This window comes from Caloenas nicobarica, chromosome 6, assembly GCF_036013445.1.
Source record: "Caloenas nicobarica isolate bCalNic1 chromosome 6, bCalNic1.hap1, whole genome shotgun sequence".
NCBI classification, from domain to species: Eukaryota; Metazoa; Chordata; class Aves; order Columbiformes; family Columbidae; genus Caloenas; species Caloenas nicobarica.
The window spans coordinates 11,205,408-11,228,750 of NC_088250.1; the positions used below are offsets into that span (position 1 = coordinate 11,205,408).

Here is a 23,343-nt window from a genome sequence, read left to right on the forward strand (position 1 = left end):
CACCTCATTTAAAAACACATGGCTAAACACAGAAGCCTCATGGAAGTTACAAATGCCATCATTTAGGTCTGCCTGTACAAACATGTATCATTTTCCTTGAGCACATGCATTACTTTGGTTATCTGATCAGATAGTATTCTTCCCCTGAGACCTCTACCTCTGTGAAACACAGAGGGGACAATGCTGACTTAGGGAGCCAGTTACATTCCTCATTTACCTCACTATTTTTGAGCTTTGCTTTGATGACAGAAATATGCACGCTTTCAAGAGCTTTTTGATGTTCATCACTACAGTTTCTCAGACATTTTCAAGGTAAACCTGAAATATTGTTATGAACCCCATCTTATAAATGGGAAACTACATCCCAGAAAGAATAATATCTTTTTTTAAAAAATTGAACCTAATCTCTGATAGGCAGGGTCTACCTCCAGTTTCGTTTCATTTATTCAAGAGGCAGCCCACATTTGTGTGTGTAGCGCTAGGAAGAATTCAGCATTTCAGCAGCCTTTGCCACTCCCAGGCTTATACCACTAGTACATATTCCTGGTAATTAGCATCGAGATGATTTGTAATGACAAATCCCAGTGGCAGCCCCGTGGTGGAATCCCTGAAAACTAGCAAGGCCGTTCTGAGCAATGGCTGAGAATCACTGGAGCAAGCTAAAACTCGCAATCCTTCCTGCAGGTTCCAGGGTCCCAAAGATTTCACAAGGGACACGGATCTTCAACATTCCTGAGGGCTGAAAACAGCTCATTTCAGATTTATTTCCCTTTGTGTCTGCCTGATGCTGTGGTGATTGTTCACGTCACTGGAAGGGTCTCTTCCTGATGGCAGTGTTATTCTGCCAGCTTGTTAAAACATTTCCAATGGTGACCCAGTGTGCACTGTGGGCTGAATTAATTAACAGTCACAAAGGCAGAATCATTCATTTTCTGCTCAGAGGTGTCTCCACACAAATACCTCACCAGTGTTCCACTTACTTTAATCCTGTGGACAAGAGGAGCAAAAAGGAACACAAAGAGCTCCACTGTGGCCATGGAGTTCTGGAAGAACTTCCTTCTGTTATTTTCGTCCTCGTCATTCATGGCACTGGGCCGGGGATGTCCTGGTGATCCCTGGTTTTCAGCCTGATGGATAAAGGCGCTACTGCTCCCTCCCCAACTGGAGCCTCTGTCTCCTCCAAATCGGTCATTGCTGCAGTCCTGAGGGGCCTCCAGCAGCATCCAGTGAAGAGTGTGAAGAAGCTTTGTTTCAGCTACTCCAAGCTTATCCTGATGTCCTGGATGGAAAAACGCATCACAGTATCTCACAGGGTTTCCATTAATGGTACTGTTGAGACTTTCAGAGCCACACAGGGAACTGGGCATCCAACATCCTGATAAGCATTTGAAAACTAAGATTCTACCACTAAAAGCATCAGCACTCTGTTTCATTGTGTTTGAAACCTAATTCACAACTTTCCAGTTACTTCACAGCATTTGCAGTTCAGTCCCTGAAATGCCAGTTGTGAGGCAACTGAATGTGTGGACACAGAGTGCTCCTAAAAGAGGCCAACTTGACAAGTCTTGTCTATTTGACTCTATTTAGTGGCATGTCTCATGAAGCAAATTGCTGCTGAAATCAGTAAAAGACTAGTAAAGTAAGTTAGATTTGGACCTGGTCCTATCCCTATTATCTGATTGACTTATCTGCTGAGAGTCAAATGCATTAGTCTGAACAAAAAGAAGAAAAAAAATTAACTGAAAATATTAAAAGTACCTGCTGCAATTGGGCACTGCACCATGCCTTGAAAGAAATACGTGTTCCTTCAGGGAACCCATGCCTGTTGGGTGGTGAGACTTTTGCTAAATCTAGCTCTATTATCTCTGGAAAATAACTAGCAAAGTATTATTGAACTGCTTTGACTCTTCAGCTCATCAGACCATTAACTTCACTGGGGAGGCTCTCACAGGTTACCCTCCTATAAATGACAAAAGATCAAGAAAGGCAAACCACAGAATGGATCCCAAACCACTGGGATTCTAGGATGTAGAATATGTCAGAACCCTGAGCATCAATCTGTCAAATTTTGACTGATAACTTCGGTAATGGAAAAATGAGCACTAACCTAGCTTGTTTCGGTTGGAGAGCAAGGTTGCAGTGCAGTGCAGCACATGAGGGAGCGCGGCTTGGACAAGTTCCCAGCGAGAAATGCTCTGGATGGCTTCAGAGAGAGCTGGAGAAAGGCCATGCAGCTTGTTCTCTACTAAAACTCTTTCAAAAGACTAAAAGTAAGAACAAAGAAAAAAAGACACTGTACCTCTATTTCTGTACATACCTTTTAGCACATACAACATTCTCTTTTAAAAACCTGTGATCTGTAAATTTTCACTATATAGCTAAAGCACACCTTAGAATATTTTTCCTTGAAGACATAGACTGTAGCTAAAGTTCACCAGACCTATGGACAAGGGACACTGGGCTAAGAAATGAACAAGCCGCTCAATATATTTTCTGTAATTAAAAAAAAAAAAAAGGCAAGGATCATGTATATTAGTAAGTGCCAACATCAAGCCAGACTTACAGTTGTGCTGGGTATTAATCTGGTATGCCAGTAATCCTGTCAGAAGTCACAGGAGCTAATGAAGCCTGTATTTGTGGAGCTGAGAGCTGGGTATTCTCTCACACACACGCTCTTTCAGTTTAGTGTAACATAAAGGGCAACCCATTAAAGGTACATGAGCCTTAGGAAACATTTTCACACCCTGCCACAAAAAATTATGGGTGTACAAAATTTTTTGTAGAGTCATGATGTAATGTTTTTTTTTAACACTTAAAAGAGCTGATAGCTGCAGCAAGTTCATTACTTCCACCTCAAGCAACACAAAATGAGACTATCTGCCTTTGAAATCCCTAAGGAAGTTCCTTATTGCTAGTTGCTCCAACCATTTCAATGAGTTCTTCCTCTGACCAGATACAAAGATCTCTTTATAGGTTACAAAAGCAGTTATATTCCTTAGTGAAGCTCCTGATGTGAAGAAATACATTACTGACAACACATGTCCTAAGCTAACAGTTTAGCCTCCTAGCTACCTACTTGTTCACAAGCTGCTTCACTGATTTTATCAGGCTCTGAGCAAAAAAATAACTGTTGGTATTCATGAGCTAACGGATGCTTCGAATGTTCTCACTCGAGATTCATATAGCTTATCCTTCAACACCAGTCATACAGATTTTTCCTCTAAAATTGTGGGACTAGTAAGAGCAGACCTAATTACAAAGAAGAAAAGCAAAAAGAGCAGCAGTCGTTACCTAGCTCTCCTAAATGACCAGCCACTCCCAGGTGTAGCATGCTAACCAGGGGTAACATGCACTCCTCTGTAGACCCCAGCAGCTGTGCACTGTGTTCTCTCGGGTGATGGCCACGTAGAATCATTTTGGTTGGAAGAGACCCTCAAGATCATCGAGTCCAACCGTTAACCTAACACTGACACTAAACCATGTCCCTAAGAACCTCACCTATGTATCTTTTATGCACCTCCAGGGACGGTGGCTCAACAACTTCTCTGAGGAGCCTGTTCCACTGCCTGACAACAGCTTCTGTGAAGAAATTTTTCCTAATATCCAATCTGAACATCCCTTGGCGCAACTTGAGGCCATTTCCTCTCATCCTGTGCCTCAGTACTTGGGAGAAGAGACCAACACCTCCTGTCTGACAGTGTGGGCAGGCATGAGCTCCTCCATCGAGAAGCAGAATGCCCTGGTGCAAGCACAGTGCTGCGCTATTGTGGTTTTTACAGCATCTCCATAACAGCTCCGCTCTGGCCAGCATGGGGGCAGAGAAACACAGATCTACCTGTACTTACAACCTAAGACAACAACTGCTCAATAGCACTGGGCACAAATAGAAGGGGAGATGGACTGTATGATTTACACAGATGAATGTGGGGAGTATTCAGAACTGAGTATGCTTACAGAGGACTAAGCCTCTAGCAACACAAACTGAACCTGAAGAAATACTGACAGTAAACATCAGAGCTGCCAACAAACGTAAGTGTGTAGAAGAGTCACACTGCTCTCCTAATAGCCACCAGATTCCTCTGTTTTTTTCCTGGCCTTGGAGCAGGAAGCTAAATATATTTCTGTACCACAATGAAAGATTAGCTTTCTGAAACAGCACATGTGATCACAAGCACCTGAGAGAGAAATACTGTATGTTGCCAGAAAAATGCTAATGCAAAGGCTACTGCATGGAAACCACTGAGTCTCCCTGTGTGCTACCTGCAGTGATTGGTACACAGTTGCCATGGTGCAGGTACTGTCAGCACAGGACCTAGCTGGCAGCAATCCCCACACTGATAACTGTCACAAGCATCCCAACAAGAACACGCAGTTCTCTGGACAAGAGTTCTCCATAAAGGTCCAGCTCACAGCAGCTTCTGCCTACACCAGACATTCAAGATACAAGGCCCTGGGTTAGCATTTGCTCCTGTAGAGCTTCCCTTTTGGTCTGCTACAGCTCTAACTTTCAGGACCTACTACAGAAAACATACAGACGTTAAGATGAAAGACCTAATTTTCACCCCACATAAACTAGACAACCGCTGCTACAGCTGAGAGGAGTTACATGCTTCAATGAGAAGTCTGAATGAGAATGTTTGAAATAACCTTCCTGTAAGTCAGTCAGAAGTGAGATATTGTCATGCTATGGCTATGTCTGGAACTGCAGCCTCAGGGCTGCTGCTTGCCTAAGAAAACAGTTACCTTCTTACAGCAGGCTTGTCCATGCCTACAACACCCCACGTGCCAAAGGAGGAAAAAGAACATCTGCCAAGGTGGTAGTGAGGGAAGTCAGTGTTATGCCTTGGCTGGAGAAAGGGCAGCCCCTTTCAGTGATGCTCTGTGTGTGTGTGTGTGTGTGTGTGTGTGTGTGTTTCAGCTCCCTCAGGGCCACTTACACAAGTATTTTTCCTTTTACCCTGGTGATGCCATCTGTCTTCACAGGAAGCAGCAGTCTTGTCTGGTTGCCTTCCCACTGCTGCTGTTCTCCACCAAGAATCAAAGGGGCTGTCAAATACCTTGTGACCAGGGTCAGCCTGTGTGTCATTTTGCTGCTGGAACGGGAACATGTAGCTGCCTGAAGAAGCCTAGGCAAGCAGCATAGGACAGACCAAATTCTGGCAGGGCTTTGCCCTGGTTCCCTATACAGCTTTGCTCGAGTTGTGTGAACTTCCCCTGCTCTAAGCCCAGGGGAGCTGTACCTGCAGCAAACTGCATAAGGCAGCAAGGTCTCAGCCAGGTCCCTAATCCCCACCAGACAGCCTGGACTTTGGGGAGCTCAGCACCTCCCTGTCCTGTTCCATCCTCTCAGGAGAGCCAGATGAGCTGCAGGTCTCCTCCAGGGAAGTAGCCTTAGAGGATCTCACTCAGGAAAAAAAAAAAAAAAAAAAAAGCAGCGAGCTAGAAGGGAAGGGCCCAGTGCTTAGCCTGGTGTATGTAGAGAAGGACCCTGGCAGAAACACAGAGAAACTATTAGCGTTTCTTGAACCAGATTTCTGTCCTTATAGGGAACCTTATTAGCCTGTTCTTCCAAAGCTCAGGCTGCATCATGATGGAAAGCAGAGACTGTTGCGAAAGTCACTTCAGACTGACTGGAAAGAACTCAAAATGCAGGCAGACAGTATTGTCAGTACGGAGAAGGTCCTCTTAATAGGGAAGAGTTCCTAAAAAGATCTAAAACATTAATCTAGGAGTTCATAGCACAGCGGATGGTATGGCTCCATTGTTTACTAAACATAGTAAGAGCACAAACATCGACAAGCATGAAACACAGATACCAAGCACTTTATTTTAAAAAAATTCCTGTCTTCAAAAACTCAAGTCTTCTGCAACCACGTGCATTGGCTAGATAAAATGAAGGTAGTTGCTTTTTAAGGTGTTTTGTTTTTTTTTTTACATCTATCCTTTAATCATTCATAAAACAAAAACATATTACTACATTTTCAAAGACAAGTAAAGAAAAAAACAGAAAAAAGAAACTTTGAATTTGCAGGATCCTCCAGGAAATGTTTAGGTTCTTCCATGCCCAACACAATCGAGGGTAAAAAAATTTAAATAATATTGTTGAGTCCCTTACCCTCACTCAAAAAATCGTATTAGCTTTGTACAGCACTCACATTCCTGTGAGGTCATTTACAGCTTTGACTCATGCACATTGGGAATGGCATTGTGCCAGGGCAGAACAACTTCAGAACTGGGAAAAGGAAGAACACTAAATCCATACTGAGGCACAAGAGCATGTGGGGGTGGGGTGGAGCTATTTATCTTTAGATTAAAGGCTATTATTCATAGATCAGCTGAAGTCAGTGCGATTGTATAGGTAAGGAAAACGAGGCTATGAAAGGGACAGTTTTTTCCTCAAGTGTTATGGTATAAAGCAAAGCTCAAAGAAGCAATGCAATCTGCTGTTGCAGATCAGATGCCGTACTCACTGAATCTAGGCCTCCAGCATCTGTTTCCTCAATACACAATATGCCACAAATTCTACTGCAGCAAGTTCAGAGCCAAGAATAACAATATAATACTGCACAATGTTGTGTCATATGCATTGTCAGACACTTAACAACATATAGACATGCCTAGAAAAATTCTAGCTAGAGAATTTTTAAAAGACAGATCATATAACAGGTACACAGTATTTTTAGGCACACCAGTCAATACAGTGGTGTTAGATAGTCAGTTTGATGTTTCAGAAAACAAGCCAAGTATCTGTCAAGTTCCAGAAACCCTTACCCATGCACACAGCACTCTGCTGCCCCACTGGGTAATACAGAAGGTGTTGATGTGGGCAGACATTCCTGTGCTTTGGCACGAATAGGAAATTCGTGAGCAAAAGAAGGTGGCAGATGCATCAGCTCAGGCTGTATCACATCAATTGCTCAAAGCTAAGCCCCACCTTCAAAAGCTTTCTACCATAATTTAATGGTTATGTTAAGAGTTGGGGAAGAATCGAGTTCTCCTTCGTGCAAGGGATGGAAATGGATTGGACCTTCATGAAATGTGTTTTTCAAGATCTCCCCTTCCCTTGGCTGCAGCATCTGATGTATGCTGTCTTGCAGTTGGTTTTTTTGCTTGTTGTGTTGTGAGTTTGTTGTTGGTGTGGTTTGTGCGTGTTTTTCTTTGGGTTTTTTGTTTGGGTTTGGTTTTTTACACTTGCTAAATTCTGATATCTGCTTATAGAAGAAAGGTGCTTTAGAATCAGCCTGGGGGACATATAGGATGCCAACAGCACAGCATGAGGCACAAGGAATTCACAGACAAGTACATCATGGAGAACACACAGAGAAGGAACCTCTGTTCCTCTACCCAACAGCAACAGACATCAGCTCACAGGTGGGGCCACAGCCTCAGATCATAGGTGCCTCAAGGCATGGCTCCTGCCCACTGCTGAGACTCCTGGTAAAGGACATAAGGCAATAAGCTCCATTTCCTGAACAATCAGAAACTGCCAATGGTATAAACCAGCAATGATGCTTTTTGCTCCGTGTGCCAGAAATGCAATACATTTTACTCAACAACACTCTAAGCTAGCAGTCCTCTATCAGTATCTGATATCTAGCAATAACCCTGAAAAATTTACGGATTTCTTAGAAGAAAATTACCCAGCAGCAGCTAGGGCATCTTCGACATAATATCTTGTGAAGAGGGAGTCAGAAAATTGCTGCAGAGAGACCTAAGTACTTTAAGCTATTAAGATACATGTCCAGACCAAGTATTTCCAGTCTGTCAAGTTTGGTTGCAACTGCTTAACGTACTTTAAGTCATCCAAGATGAGCAACAGTTCAAGGACTTCTGAAATTCCCTAGATCCTCATCTTAGTTGAACTTACTGCATGCCTTATGTTTCTCCTCCCTTAAGACAGCAGATGGAGGTTTCATTCAAAATACAGTTAGAAATAACAATTAGTATCTGCGTAATAACCTTTAATTACGCTAATCCATGCTTCCTCTGTTTTCCAGTAGATGAGGTATTTTCACCTTGCACAATGGTAAAAACATTGTTTAAAGCCTGTTAGTAATGTTTTGATTCTCAATATTTTCAGTGTGAAAAAACTCCAGTAATCACAAACTGAAATGACATCAGCCTAATCTGAAAGCACATATGCATATGATGAGCTGCAAGTTTAGACCCAGGTTGTAGTAGTTCAGTCTGCCCATACTATTATTTACTTTATTTAATTACTAATCAGTTCAATTACTGATAAACAATTCAATTTATTTTGTTGTGTCTAGAGATGCACATGATATCCAAATTCTCTAGATGGGAAAAGGTTTCAAATCCTTCATGTGATAGAAGTACAAAATTAAGCCAAATGGCCTAAATCCACTTCTGGCATAAGCTGAGAAACTTGTTGATCAGCGACCATGTTCAGATCGAGTTGCATGAAGAGTTAATTACTAATAAGAGTTGAAAAAGAGAAACATGTACATACCACACAGGAAGCTTCATATTGTTTCCCCAGCTTAGGTCTTAAAAATGCACTGAAGGAAGGGAGAAAAAAGTATTAGAGATCCAGTACTTGAAGTGTGGATTTTGCTCTGTTATTTTTAGGATTTTTCTCATGTCAGAAGGTTGGCTAAAGGCTGAGAAACTGAATGTAAAGGAAGACATATGACCAAAACAATGTTCAGATACCTGTTCATGACATCTGACAATATGCTGTTACCTCTTCTAGGAGACAAAAGTACCCACACTGATAAGCCAAGAGGTAGTTAATCCATCCTCAAGAAAAGTCCTGTTCCCATGGATAAAGTCTTCCATCAGACAGTTTTCAGCCATTTTACCTCAGTGAAAGATTTCCAATATATTCTGTTTAAAATGTGCTAAATATTACAGAACTTTGTCTTGTCTCTTTTAAGCCAGAGATCTATTTCCCAGTTTTGTTTTAAGTATTTTCCTTCACAACCACTGATGTGGATGGCTTATGATGAAATGCAGGCCTGTAACCTGTAGGTAGAGAACATCCACTCCTCTGCTGGCATTCCCTTCCAGAATGGGATCAGAGTTAAATATTAAAAAACTAATCAGGTCACCTTATTACAGCATTTTCTTTTTTGGAGGACACTGAAACTGTGGAATAAAGGGATTTTGTGTCTGAGGCCTTAAAATTAGAGCCACGGCCTTCAAACCTTCCAACCTAGCCCCACAGCCTCTGCAATGTTTTCAGTTTAGAATTCTGTTATAACTAGATTCACAAGGAACATAAACCCCCAGCCATACATTCAGCCTGCCCCTCACACATCATTCCTCTCCAATCCAATGAAATCAGGTGAGACTTTGACGTATCTGTTTGCATGCTGACCTCTCAAAGCATAGATTACACTTCCAGAATGGCTGCAAATACAGGTACAAGCAAATCTGCAAGTCTGGTGCAGCACTGAGGGATGCTGCTTCTGGTACCAGAGCTCCAGAAGTCCTCTTGAAAGTGGGGGTGAGGGGGACAGACAAGGCAGAGGAGGGGAGAGGTGCATAGACACACATACACATGGATGTTTTAAAGTCAAATCAAAAAGCTGCCTGGAACTGCCACTAGGTTAAACTGCCTCCAGTCCTGCCCCCATCCCCAACACACACAGATTGCTCTGTATTGAGTGCAAAGAGAACAGCTTGTTTCACGCCTTCATGTTGCAGCTGCAGCAACCACTTCCTCCCCACCACTGGGCAGCAGCTGGCCTGCCCCCCCCCCCCCTCCCCTTCACTGCCCTGTTGCAGCTGTGTCCCAAATACCCAGGGCTTGCTGCTCTCACCTGGTTTGCCTCCATAGGAAGGTCTGGATGGGCAGAGGGATGCCACGGCCACTCTCCTGCTCCTGGCCCTCTGAGCTTTTCCTCTTCACCATGATGCTGATGACAGCTGCCGCTGTGAGCCAGTCTTAGCAGACACACCGGCCAGGATCTCCCATGGTTGCCTCTTTGCTCTCCGTAACTCTTCACCCTCTTCCCTTCATCTCTCGCAGCCCACCCCCTCCCTCCCCTCTTACACCTCCCTTCAGCTTTGCTGGTGCAAAATGGCTGCAGAAGGCAGGGAGGAAATTAGGGGAGCGAAGATGTCCGCGTCCCTCTGCTTCCTCCCTGCCTTCAGCACCTCCCTCTGTGGACAGCTCCCAGCACGGCGCCGGCAGGCGGTGCCGGGGCGGGCGGGTGGCGCGGGGCGGCCCCACCCCCCGCCAAACTTGCAGCGCCCGGGCAGGGCGTCCCGCGGCCCCGCAGCAACAGGCCGGCTGCTGCCGCCCCGCTTCCCCGCCGCAGCAGCGCGCAGCCGGAGCAGGATGCAGAGCAGCCCAGGACGGGTGGGGTGAGGGGAGCGGCTCTCCCCGTCGCCGTCCGGCTGCAGCGGGGACAAGGTCAAATAGGCTGCTCCTGCAAACCGGGTGGAGTCTGACCAAAGTCCTCCACAGCCGCAGAGGAGCAGAATGGAAAGAGGGCTTTTCGAGGTGCTGGGGGCTTGTTAACAGTTTGGAAGACCAAGTTCTCCTCCTTGGATCTAAAAAGGCAAGTGCCCTTGAAGTGTCTGATACAGCGCAGAGCAAGGCTGTTAAACGGGGAGATACTTGTTTATCTCAAGAGTGGGTAGAGAAGTAATAAACCCGCTCTGAAAGTGAAGGCTGGTGGCAGAAGCAAGGAAGTTTGGGTTTTTCTTACACAGAAAGAGTTGAGACGAACAGAGGTAGAGGGGAGTGCTTCTTTGGTGAATGCCCAAGCAGATTTACTTGTTTCTAACTACACACCAGACTGATTTGACTAATATATTTGAGTCACGTTTGCTAGAACTATTTCTCAGCCACTGTTAGATTAGCTCTCCTTACATACCTAAAGATATCAGAAGATAGTATACAAGTAATTAACAGAAAAAAATGAAAGACCAATGCAAGTCCACCCTTATCAGTTAATTTTTCCACACACAAAAAATGTGATATTCCATTGCATATATAAAAAGATTGCAAGTTTAAAGAAAGATGCTTCAACAGGCCAAGGCCATATTTCTTCCTGTCTTTCAATCTTCCTACTTAATATTAGGTACTTAATGATTCACTGAGGTCATTCCTTCCTGGAACAGGAGCTGAACTTATCACCAAAACCTATTTCCTTCCTTATGGGAGGATTCCCCTTTGAGAATCAGGTTTTCTGAAAACCCAGTGCTACTACTTTGATAATCTGGCATTTACTCCCACTTGGGATAAAGTTTTTTCTGGTGCCCAGCCCAATACTTCCTTGCAGTGACTTGGGCTGATCTTGATCTCCACTCATGGCAAACAGGAACCTATGTGGTCTACATTTTGCTAAAATCCCCCTCTTCCACAAAAGGAGTATTAAGACAGTTAATTAGAAGGTAATCTGGTAAATAAAACATAAACAATATGCTTACAACCAAAAAGTTTTAAATAATTAAAATTACTAATCTACCTGAGTGCTGAAATGCTAAACTAGTTGGTTTTGTCTGTATTCTTTGGGTGGGTTCTTTTAGTAGCAGTAACTTTTTCTGCTGGTGCACAGAAGTAGGGCCTTTTCATTCACAGAAATAGCTTGCTCAGACAGGAAAGCTTTTATAATAATTTCTATTTTATTTCCTTCAATTAAGTGAAGTCAGGAAAAAAATCATCTTGATTTTCAAAATCTTACTAGAACTAACTACACAGAGAAGATGGTTAAAAAAAAAATACTTCTAAATGCAAGGTATGTATTAAAGAAGTTTCCCTACTCCACAGCTTTTCAATGGATCCAGGACTTTTTATACAAAGTCTTCTTGTTTGGAAAGCAAATTTGAGTTTTAATTCCTGACAGTGTCTCTCTTGACAGTCAGATGTGAAACACAATGCAGTACGAGCAATAAACTTGTTTTTAAATAATTGCTTTTTCCAGTCCTGTAACGTATTATGCAATTATTGAATAAAATATAACCTCAGCAACAAATCTGAAGTCTAATTTTGTCTGGAATTTTAGTTAATTATCAACCAGGAGAACCACTCTTCTTCAAGAGAAGTACAAGGACTAAAGAAAGTTTTAATGCTATTTGCAATTAAAGAAAAAAAAAATTAATGGCTCTGTTAAGGCCTCAAAAAGTGCAAGCCCGTGTCTTCCTCATGGACATTAACAATATGAGTAACTAGAACTTGTAGCTCCACAAGGAGAGGGTTGCTAACTCTCGGCCAGGGATGAGGGTTGCAGGCTAGTGATGGTTTATGTGGACGTTATCTTAAACGTTGTATAGTCTCACGCTCAAAATTAGCGCCATTGGGCATTTTAGTCATTTACAATACTGAACTGGTTTGAGTTTAAGACACTTGCATTCTCTCAGTAGCTGGTAATCACATTTCAGATGTGGTGATTTTTTATGGGTATCTCTCCTTATTCCTGCATTCAAGAAGCAGTAATTTACAATAGCTTCCACTTTGCTGCTCTAAGCCTAAGCTCATTATTCTCATGCTCTGCTACACAACAGGAAACACAAGAGCAAAGAGAGCACTGCGACTTGCTCACACACTACAGCCAAAATCTGTTATGAATTCTCCGGATTCGCAGGGACACCAGAGACACTCAGTATGGTCAGTCCAGGGCAGCTGCTTAGGGGTAAACAGAAAGAGATGAAAATGTGAACACATAGCTCCACAAAACTACAAGTTTAGTAGGAAAACAATGGCATTCATTGGTTTCAAACCTGCCCAAGTAAACACCATTGCTGCCTGAACAGAGGCAGTCCTGGAGAGCAGAGTTTAGAAGCTTGCTAGCAGCACTTCACTGAGCCTCCCAAGGGGAATCCAAACGCCCTCTCTTCAGAAGAGGAGCAGGACTGGAGCACACATGAGGCAATCACCTGCTAGCTCCTTCCCTGTCAGTGTCAACTACCACTCAGAAAACAGGAAGATAATATACCATGACCTCTACCTGGCTTTCTGTTACATCCTTGAAGGACTCTTTAGGCAAAAAAATAGCCTTGAAAAAGAATTATTTTCTTTACTCTTTCTTTGTTCGCAGCCAGCTCCTTGCCCTGTCACACAGCCATTTGCAAATGGAGCTCAGGTAGCCCAACGGACACTGAGAGGAAACTGCAGAGCTACTACTTTGTAGTAACTGAAAATGTAACTGCAAATTGCAGCTCTAGTCAAACTTGCCATTTTGAATCCAGAATACTGCTCTCCAACATCATGCAGCCACAAAAGACACCTAAATCCCTCTGTTTTTACAGAAGTTTGAAGTTACAGAACTTCTGATGCAAAATAAATCAGAAAGCAAATAAATTATCAACTGCCAATGCTGTCATAAGAACTGCAGTCACAAAGGTGCGGATTCTCCAATCCAGCCAGGCTGTGACCAGCACTAAACTCAGGAGGTGGCAAAGGTGGTTTATATTAGTTTGATAGGGACTAGAGACCAATTTTGTTCTTGCCTCGTTTTGGAGACAGCAGACACGCCGCAAAGGGCACACAAAGCCAAACTGATCTGTACCTACGCAAGTGAAACAGCTTGCAACTTGGGAATTGCATGTGCAAGAGAAAAAGGACCTTTACATACTGGAAGATTTCACTTAACTCTATACTGAGCTTCTGCTTGCAGCAGAGGCTTTCAGATTTGCAGTCAGCATTTGACTGTACCTAAATACTAACACAGCAGTGGGCACTGCAAAGAGAAAATCCTCAAAATCAGTCCTCTAGTTTCCCTTACAGTGGGGATAGAGAGGAAGCAAGCAAACTCTTCAGGGAGGTCATTGTAATGGAACAATAGCAAGGTGTCTTGAAAATTCACCTGTGCTGTGTTCACTAGGCTACACTGACAGCTTAGGCTGGCACAGGAACACACGTCTGTCTGTCCGTGAAAAGATCAAGACCAGTGCAGGAAGTTGCTGCTTTCAGTAAGCAGGCGTGGGGAAGAGCAGAGGCAGCACTAGCTTTGTTATACTCCAGCAACGCCCAGCCCACCCAAGTGCCTGGGCACAAAAGATGCTCATGATGCTGTTTTTCTATTTCTTCTCTTACTACAGGCAGCATCAGTCTGACATTTCCTCAAATCACATGATTCTGTTCCATCTCTGCTTTATTCGTCGCACAGTTGTGTTTACACATCCATCACAATAGGATTCAGTCTTGATACAGAAACACTGAAAGCTGGCAGCACACCACAGAGCGGGAACACTGAGCAGAACCTGAAGTGCTCACTCTATACAGGAGTGCCCAGAGCAAGGAGCTGCTCTAAATCTCACTGCCTTGCACTTGTTTTCATGCTGATGCTTTCCAAGTCCCCAGCCTCAATCCCTGCTACACACACTCCTAAGTATTCATACTTTCAACTCATCTGTTTTGCCTTTGTGCAAAAAGGACCAGCATTCAAACTTTCAGGAGTATCTTGAGCCACCCTGTTGTGCAGCAGCCTGTCCAAGAGCAAAGCTGTAAGCAGCTCCTAACTGTACACCTCAGAGCAAAGAACAAAGACAATTGTTTGGCACATTCCCAAGAGCTTTGTTTTCCATAAGCTGCCAGCAGGCTTTTGTCCTTGGCTGAGAGGACCTATGCTGAAGACTCTTTCTCCCTTGGGACAACCAGTCACAGAAAGTCAGCACTGACGGATGCCACTCATTTTACTCTTTCTCGTATGGGTCTGCCAGGTAGAAGCAAAAGTTATTCCTTCATTTATCCATTGCTCTTCCTAGGAAGTCTTTGGACCTTGTCAAGTAACTGCACTAGAATACAGCAAGAGCATCAGCAGAGAGTGGGCACAGAGGGCTATTTCATTGGCAGTATTGTATACACTGTCTTCAACTTCAACTTAAAGAGCCAGTCAAAGGCTACTGTTTATGCATGGCAACGGTATACATCTTTGCACTATCACCAACTACACAAGATGGAAGTATAGGAGAGTTTAAAGCAGACGCCTGATTCTCTCTTTCCCATGTTTTGTAAAAATTAAAGAAACCTAGGAAAGCTCTGTTTTTTCTTTCAGGGCTTTTAAATTCAGCATAAAGACATTTCAGCTAAGGGTTTTCAGAAGTCTCATTCACAGCTCTTCCTGCCAGCCCTGTTCAAACACAACAATGCATTCAGAAACAAGGATAAATGAACCCCTAAAACTACACAATGAACACCTAAAACTACCAGGTTTGCTACTGTTGCTACACTAATTTGGTCAGGAGCAGACTGTAGTCTAGCTGAGTCATGTTCTGTAAGGACAATCAGATAATTAACCCTGGAAGCAGTAGAAGTGGCCTAGCACTCATGTATCTGAGAATCCTATTTCAAAACAGAGCAGAAACACAGATCCTCCACAGTCACTGCAGAAAGAAAGTTACTGCCTTTCACAATGTTCAAGCAACAAATCACATTCATAGAGCCATTTAATTGCAATTGAATACATAATAGGTGCAGGTTATGCTTCAACTAGATAAGGCCTGGAGAGATGGAACAAAATCCTAGAGGTGACGTATGAGGGTCTCTGGACAAGAATGGGGAAAAAAAATAATCCCGTTTTCACTGTCAGGGTATCATACTACCCCTTGTATCAGGACTCTCAAGCTCTGGGATGCGACTCCTTTGGTAGTAGCTGCAAAACTTTTACTTCCTTTCAGGAAAAAAGACAACAAACCTCCTCCTCCCAAATCCCACCCCACCCAAACACCTTTTTGACCTTCCTGGAGAAGAAAGGGGGCTCTCTTGTTCCACCGAGTTACCAAACACGTCTTTCTCTCCATTGGTCAGAAGAGAGCTGAGACCTGCCTCCACCCCACGCTTTCTCATTCCAGAGCAAGAGCACTCACACAAGCAAGGTTTGGGAGCCCCTCCATTAGGGCCACAGTGTCCTTTATCTTCAAAGCAGCAACCAGGACTTAAGTGTGGCCACAGACCTCTAGGTGAAAGCCCTTCTGCCTGCCACTCAGATCTGATCCTCTTCTCTGTCTCACCCACCTGGTTTTGCTAACATGTTGCTGTATAACGCAAGGAATACTCCATGAGCTATGATGGGCACAGGATGGACAGACCCTCCCTACATCTAGCAAACATTTTGGCAGGATTCCTGGGTCTCCCTCATTTTCAATAATGCTGCAGTTAATAAAGATTTTACTCACAGCATGTACTCACCTCAGTGCTCCAACATCGCAATCTACTAGCAAATTATAAAATACATCACCTACCACATGCTGCTAATAAGACACAACAATCATAGAAATATCACTTCTTCGTTCACGTTGGAAGGAGGAAACAGGTTCTTACCAGCTGTCCTCAATCGTTACTCTAGCTGTGAATGCTTAAATCAGGATTTACCCTTTTGTCCTCAGCCTCCTAATCATTTTCCTTTCAGCAGATGATACATTAGTTCTGCCTTGTGCCTAAGCACCCTTAGGAGGGTGCTTCTGAAGGCTAATTAACAGCACTTCATTATTCCTCCAGGTTGTGTGATTGCTTTTATTTATGAATATTGCAGCATTATGTGAAAAGTGCAGCTTGCTCAGGGGCTGTGAAACTTTAGGCAGTCTGCTTGGGTGTATCTCCCTCCTGCTGCTCAGGCTCCCAGTGGCGTTCAGAGGATTCTTCTTCTGTTAGCAAGTCCCACTGCTGCTCTCCAACTGTGCTGAATATGCAGAGCTCACGCTCTCGTTTCACCTGTGTCATTGCATCTCCATCTGCACGACACAAGCCTGAAACCCCTCCCGGGCATCACCAGAGCAGGAGGAGGCACCAGCAGCAGCCTCGCTTGAGCAGGCCCAGAGCGGGCAGTGCAAGGGCGCACCCTGAGGGGCGCGGCTTGCCCGTGCCCCCACACCACGGCCCCATGCTGAGAAAGCACCTGCTCCACACAGGTGTTTTGGGGCAGCACGCAAATATTTGCCGGGGCATTCCTTCCAGCCGCAACGCAGCGCTGTGCTTCCTCCCCGACCTGAGCCAAGGCGGGGGGTTAAGCACCCACCAACTGATCCAAAACAGCAAACCACTTCAAGCGGCGCTCAAACTTCGGGTGGTTTCCCCGTGAGTTCTCGGGACAGCCCCAGGAGCTCACCCCCCACAGCTCCCGTTACCTTCGCTCCAGCCCGCGGGGAGCCGACCCGGACTCCGTTCCTCCTCCGGCGGCAGAGGGCGCTCCCCGCAGCGCTGAGGAGCGGGAGCTGACGCCGGCCGCGCGGCGACCGTTAACGGCTCCGCGCTCTTTATAGCCCGCGGGAGCGCGCGCCCCCTGCGGGCGCGAGGCAGGGCTGGCCGCCGTTTCCGCGAGCCGCGGCGGGGCCGGCCCGACCCGCGGCTTCTGTGCCCCGGAGGGCTCGGTTGCTCAGGGCGGGGTGGTGCCCAACCTCACCTGCGGGCTGCGAGCCCAGGGCGAGGGGCGGAGCAACGTATTCACACGAAGCTGGGAAATATTACCCCGCAGACAAGGGCACCAGCTGTAAATCTGATTCTCTTGGCAAGAAGTAACAGGGACAAGCTGAGAAGCATGGCTTAATCCACCCTGACTTCTCCTGGCAAGACTGTGCAAAACCAGCGGGCGCACGATACTTCTTTCCATGCAGAGCAGCGATGTGGAGCGGTTGCGTATGGGAGGAGCACGTCACAAACAGTGGAAACCAACACAAGCAATTAGATGACAAGCAATTTTATTTTGCAAAACAATCACTATACAGCAACAAATACAATTGCAGATCGGATTTGAAAAACATGAACTACCTACCACCAGCCATTCAAGAAATGCCTCTTTTATGGTAACAGGCTCTAGAATTATCAGAAAAAACACAGGTTTGTAACAGCAGACTGTATTCCTTAACATCCCAGCATACAGTATGTTTATTTGTTGGCTTTTTCTCTTTGCTAAAGTTGAAGTGGCTTTTATACGCTTGACTTATCCAAGTGCAGAACTAATTTAACCTTCCTGCAGTGGGAATTGCTTTAGCAATCTGACTAGTGAGTGAACTCAACACACACCTAGGCTACAAATCTACCTGCGTTGATTTTCACAGCAGACGTGATCTACTCTTCAAGGCATTTGCCTTTGAAGATACGTTTGTACTTGGGTTTCAAACAGTATTTGGTCCAGCATGGAAAAAACTTCTGCTCACGTGTGGTAGTCCACACAGGCTGCCTTTCGACTCCCTTCGGGTCGCATATATAGGCAAACTTAGGGTTGTAAGCAGTCATGATGAGGCTACTACTGTACCTTAGAAGAGCATTGAATGGGTAATACCATTTACTGCTGTACAGTGAAAATATATATAGCCCTTGTGGGCGTACGATTTCCCTCATCGGTATCAGTTTTTCCTTTACTGTTGCTGGACAGAAGTTTGCTTAACTTTGATTTCTTTCAGCTTGTGGTTACATAGAAAGGGAACTCTGCAGATGGGGCAGAAGCACCTTTTCTTTTGTCTCTACAACTTGATGAATTATTACTTTGTGGCTCCTGCCTAGCTACCCAAACAAGGTTTCACCGTTCCTTTTGTCCAGATTATCTCTGCTTTGTTACAGAGTTGGGTCTCAGGCACCCAACATACCTGTTGACTCAACATGCCTGTGGAAAAGAAACACAACGGATGCAGTTTCCAGGAAGCTGGCCCTACCTTCTTTAGTGGGCATATTTACAAAACCATGGCTTTTAAAACCAACACTCTTCTTGAGAAGTTAAGATTAATATGAGCTTTTCCAGGGAACATCTACAGTCATGTAACATAACTTGTTTATTATTTTTTATTTAACAGCACAAAACTCTTGATTTCTTTTCATCTAACTCCACAGCATTCTAGGATTCTGTCTATGAAAGGATGATCACGATTACAAAGGTCTTTGCTTGAATCAAGACAAGAAAGCTCATTTTAATGCATGAAATAAATGACTCTGTGTGTTACATCACTCTCACTTTGGACTCATAGGTGGATTAACTAATCTTCATTTTCTAGAGCACGTCAATTTTAGAAGCAGAATAAAAAAACTTGAGTCTCGGCGGTTAACACTGTTCTCACTAGCTGGTGTTCAGCTTCAGAGAAGCTGAGGTTCAGTAGTACCATAGACTCTCTCCCACATCAGCAAAAGGCATAAAGAAACACCACTGCAAGGCTAATTTATATTAACTGATAGTATGATACAAGCAACATGATATAAACGCTGTTTTCTTGTTTCTTCTTTCTGTCTCTTGTTTTTCTGGAAAAATGGGAAGAGGCTTTTAATGCACCTCACTTGATGCTGTTTTCCATGTGAATTCTTAGGATTAATCTCAGCAGAAGTATAACAAATACAAGGCAGAAATCGATCCTCCAGATGCACTTAGCATGGTTCTAAACTCACTGTCCTTCGTATTAAACAACGACTTAGAAACAGTATTAGGTACTTTATAGTGTAAAAAGCTTTTTGCAGAGCTGAAATGTTGTGTGGGGGGCTGTTCGGATTTCATCTTCAGTAAAACTGTTAAGTGATGTAACCATTTTGTTTTGTCTTCGTACTGCTGTGACAGCTTAGACAAAATCCCCCTTTGGTCCACTGAATATTTACTGTCTAGTAACTGTGCATTTACTACCTGAATTTAATGATGGGGAATTCTGGGCTATTCTTTATTAGAATCCTTTTCCACAGACATAAAAATCTTCTCTATGAGTCTTTTCAGATCAAACCCCAACACACACGCACACATGTACAAATTAAGAAGGAAGAAAAACAGATCAAAAGCTTCCAGCACACCATGTTAACCTAATACATTTATCAAGTATAGCTCAAACTGACAGTGCGAAGTTTAGTTAAGAGATTTCAAGAGGAAAAGATCAAACAATCTGCGAGAATGTAAACTGGTCATTTCATGATGCCTACTATACAGAGCATACCAGCAGATTATTATCCGCTGATGAGTAATACTACCGTATTATGTTCAGTGTTTAATTCTTAGTGTCCATAAGGTAGTGTTGGAGTTCTCACAGGTAACTCCATTAGATCAGTTGTTTATGTATCTCTGCCTTTTATCTTTTATGTACGCTTTTTCTTAAACTTTTTATAGTCAATATAATCCCACTTTGCTCAGGTTTTAAGATGCCCTATTTATTGATGAATTGCTATGGCAACCCAGTCTAGGATGCTCATTTTATTTATTCACATACTATAATTTACAGGCATCTCTGTTATGTTTATCAGTTATCTGAGTGTCTGAGTGTATACATGAGACATCACTAAAGAAGTGGAAACAACACCTTAATACTTTTTTCTGTATTTCAACTTTAGCAAAAGAAAAAAATAAATACATCTGACATAAACCTGACATTCACTGCTACTACAGGAGTTAAAAAAAAAAAAAAAAAAAAAAAAAAAAGAGAAAGAAAGCAAAAAAGCCAGAACCAAACTATTGTGGACTTTTAAAAAATCCAGAATCCAAACTCAGCCATCAAAAATCATGTTTGTGAAGAAAGGGAGGAAAGGGAAGAGAGGAGGAATCCTTTTTCTAGCATCACAGAAGAGACTTGCATCTGGCACTAAAACAGGGTCACGGCTTTTAGTTGTTACAGAAAGCAACTTCATGCTAAAATTTTCATATTTTTAAAATGTATTCTTATGAATAGGAAAAAAACCCCTGCTAACATCTACTTTTACATACCTAAAATTGAAACACCAAAGGGTGCAAGAGACACAGATACTGTGAATAAAGAAGTAGAATATTCAAGTATATGAGGAGGGCGTATCACAAATGGCCACAGAGAAATATATATATATATCTATAATACTGTATCAAACAGATGGAAAGGATGCGAAACGAGTGGTGTGTACACAAATCTAGCCGCTTAACCAACTTTCTAATCAGACACAAGTCCATTGGGGTGGAAGTGCTTGCTTTCAACAGCTTTTTGATGTCACTTCCCCAAGCATGGTTCAAATGTTTTCAGCTACTATTTTTAGTTATTAGTTAAATAATTTATTGGCTTTTCAGCTATACACTGACATAATTAACCAGGTCCAAAAAAATGTTAATAACTTAATTCAACTTTTGTTCTACTCATTTATACAAAATAACACATTTTTTTAATTAAACTTGAATTTCTCTATATGCCCTTCCTTCTGGTAAGCAGACTGTTAATTTAACCTGCAATAACTTACAATGGGCAACCTTTCTTTTTTTGTTTCCCCATCTATCAAGAGAACAGTGAAATGAGCAACTTGGGTTATTAACAAGGCTCTTCAGAAAGAGGTGGATGGCCTTCAGGCACATGAAAGGTAAAAATGCATTTTATCATAGTACGGTACTCCATGCAAGACAGAGCAGAGCAACAATAACTGTCCAAAGTAACATACTGCAGTTGTATACCCATATAAAGCCAGTGTCTTCCTGTTGTAAATGGAGATCAGGCCAATTTCTGCATCTACTTACTTTTTTTTTTTTTTTTTTTTTTAACTGTATGGTAACTAGAAGTCTTGGGATGTGACTTAGTTTTAGACATGGTAAAGAATGAATGTAACACCTGCTCTGAGCCCATTCTTGCCAAGAGCTCATGCCTAAATATTACTTCATATAACGCAAAATGAGCAAATTCATAAGCCCTGCTTAGCAAGGGCTGCCGTGACATCTTCAGCGAGGGTAGCAAGCTGGGGCGATTCAAGCAGGTTGATGCTTCCAGAAGACGAGACGTTGCTGAGTCTGCGTGGTGAAGCCACGCTGGACCTGCCTGGTGACTGTGTGATGATCTCCGCCCCGTGATCGACACGGGCTTTAGCGTGCTCTCTGAAGTTTAGCTTCTGGCTGTCAATCTGCTCCAGGAAAGCAAAGAATTTAACGCATTATATATTCACCAAATTATCTTGTTATAGATCATCATCTGGATCTCACTTTGTTTACTTTTAAGAACTCTTACAAGGATTGAAGCTTCTTCACTCCTTAGAATAAATGAAACTGAACATTTTTTTATCTTGTTTAATATACACTGGCTCACTATGTTACATTCTGTTACTATTTCTGTCTCTGATGGATGCTTTAATGAGCAGTACCATTGTTCCTAACTGTATGAATTTATAGACATTTTATGGGCATTGGTTTTGTTTCCAAAGTCTGTATTTTCAAACATTTGTAGGAGTGATCTTACTTTCAAGACATTTTCCTCCTGTTTCACAAAGCAGTCCTGATCCTCTAAGATACCCATACTACAAACTTATTAGATTATACCTATGCTGTACGACAGTCCCAAACAAGGTTTATCTTTAGGGGGAAAGCTAGCGCAGAAGCTATAGAACGTTTCACTTTAAGATTCACTCGCAGCTTAGATGTGGATGTGAGATTGGTCATTCCAAATTCCAAAGGGAGCAAATGGCATGTAAGTGTGCTTGAAGGAAAACAGACAGATGTTTCCTACTCAATTCAGGGCCATCGCTGAATTCACAGCTCTAATAATTTCACCGGGCCAGGGTCAAAGTAGTAGCCTTTTCTCTGACAGCTGTCCCCTTACCTTGACATTTCCACCACCAGGTACGTGGTGGGCATTTTCCAGTGAACCAACTTTCGCCTGAGCTTTTTCTTTGAAATCCAGTTTCACACTCTCAATTTTCACACGGCCACCCCCTACATAGAAAAAGGAAACACAGATTAAGAGGAGAAAGTCTGACCTGACGCACACCAGTACACTAACATTGCTTCCCTTTTAGTTGAGATCTGATGGTTTTAGAGAAGCACAGAACACCATGCTGCATGTTCAGTAAAATATAAAATCTTCAACACACAAACTGTAAGTGTGTGCTGCAGCCTTACTGATTTTCATAGTATTTAAGCACATGCTTAGGTATTTTGCTGACGTCAGTCTGCATTTCAGTATCTTATCAAACTGACATTATGCCACAGCAGCATCCTTCTGCATTATTTTTTTTATCTCCTCTCTAAACTCAGTGATCCCATACCTTTAATGTCTTAATATATTCAGTTGAGCTAAGAATATTATTTTTATTACCAAACTATATTTACTTTCTCTTGGACTATAAAAGAGAATTGTATCATCCATGGTTTCTCCCTCACATAACAGGATTAGCTCTTCGCTTTGTCCCACATCCCAGAAATTCCTGTAATACCTGGCTTGTGGTGGATATTCTTGAGCGAGCCACACTTGGAAGTCACATGACTCAAGTCAATCTTCTTGGTTACAATTTGTACCTGGCAAAAGCACAATACACACACAAATTACAGGAATGAAAATAATATAATTAATAAAAAGCCAAGCTGTACAGAAGAAGAGCCCAAGTCTCTACGAACCACTGGAAAAGGAGAGATGGTTAGTAGAAAACAGACTATGCCACGAAGGAGGAAACACCTGGATTAATATAGCAAGCTTCCTTCCCACCTGACAGAGCTGGGTTAAGCCTCACTATTAGCAAAACAAAGAGGAAGACAA

General features: G+C 43.0%; 2 protein-coding genes across 6 annotated transcripts in view; both read right to left on the reverse strand.

Moving 5' to 3' along the window:
* The window catches only part of UNC80 (unc-80 homolog, NALCN channel complex subunit), a 127,270-nt gene extending 117,393 nt beyond the window's left edge, over nt 1-9,877 (reverse strand). For all 3 annotated transcript variants that reach the window (XM_065637635.1, XM_065637633.1, XM_065637634.1), the window contains exons 1-4: nt 9,786-9,877; nt 8,471-8,519; nt 2,108-2,264; nt 981-1,279 (exon numbers count right to left, since the gene is read on the reverse strand). In XM_065637635.1, coding sequence (XP_065493707.1) covers nt 981-1,279; nt 2,108-2,264; nt 8,471-8,519; nt 9,786-9,877 — 597 coding nt within the window. The remainder of the gene's footprint in view (nt 1-980; nt 1,280-2,107; nt 2,265-8,470; nt 8,520-9,785) is intronic.
* A 10,491-nt stretch (nt 9,878-20,368) lies between these two features.
* MAP2 (microtubule associated protein 2) overlaps nt 20,369-23,343 on the reverse strand; it is a 98,508-nt gene continuing 95,533 nt past the window's right edge. For all 3 annotated transcript variants that reach the window (XM_065637394.1, XM_065637393.1, XM_065637392.1), the window contains 3 exons: nt 23,024-23,105; nt 22,411-22,523; nt 20,369-21,718 (listed from right to left, as the gene is read on the reverse strand). In XM_065637394.1, coding sequence (XP_065493466.1) covers nt 21,503-21,718; nt 22,411-22,523; nt 23,024-23,105 — 411 coding nt within the window. In that variant the 3' untranslated portion in view covers nt 20,369-21,502. The remainder of the gene's footprint in view (nt 21,719-22,410; nt 22,524-23,023; nt 23,106-23,343) is intronic.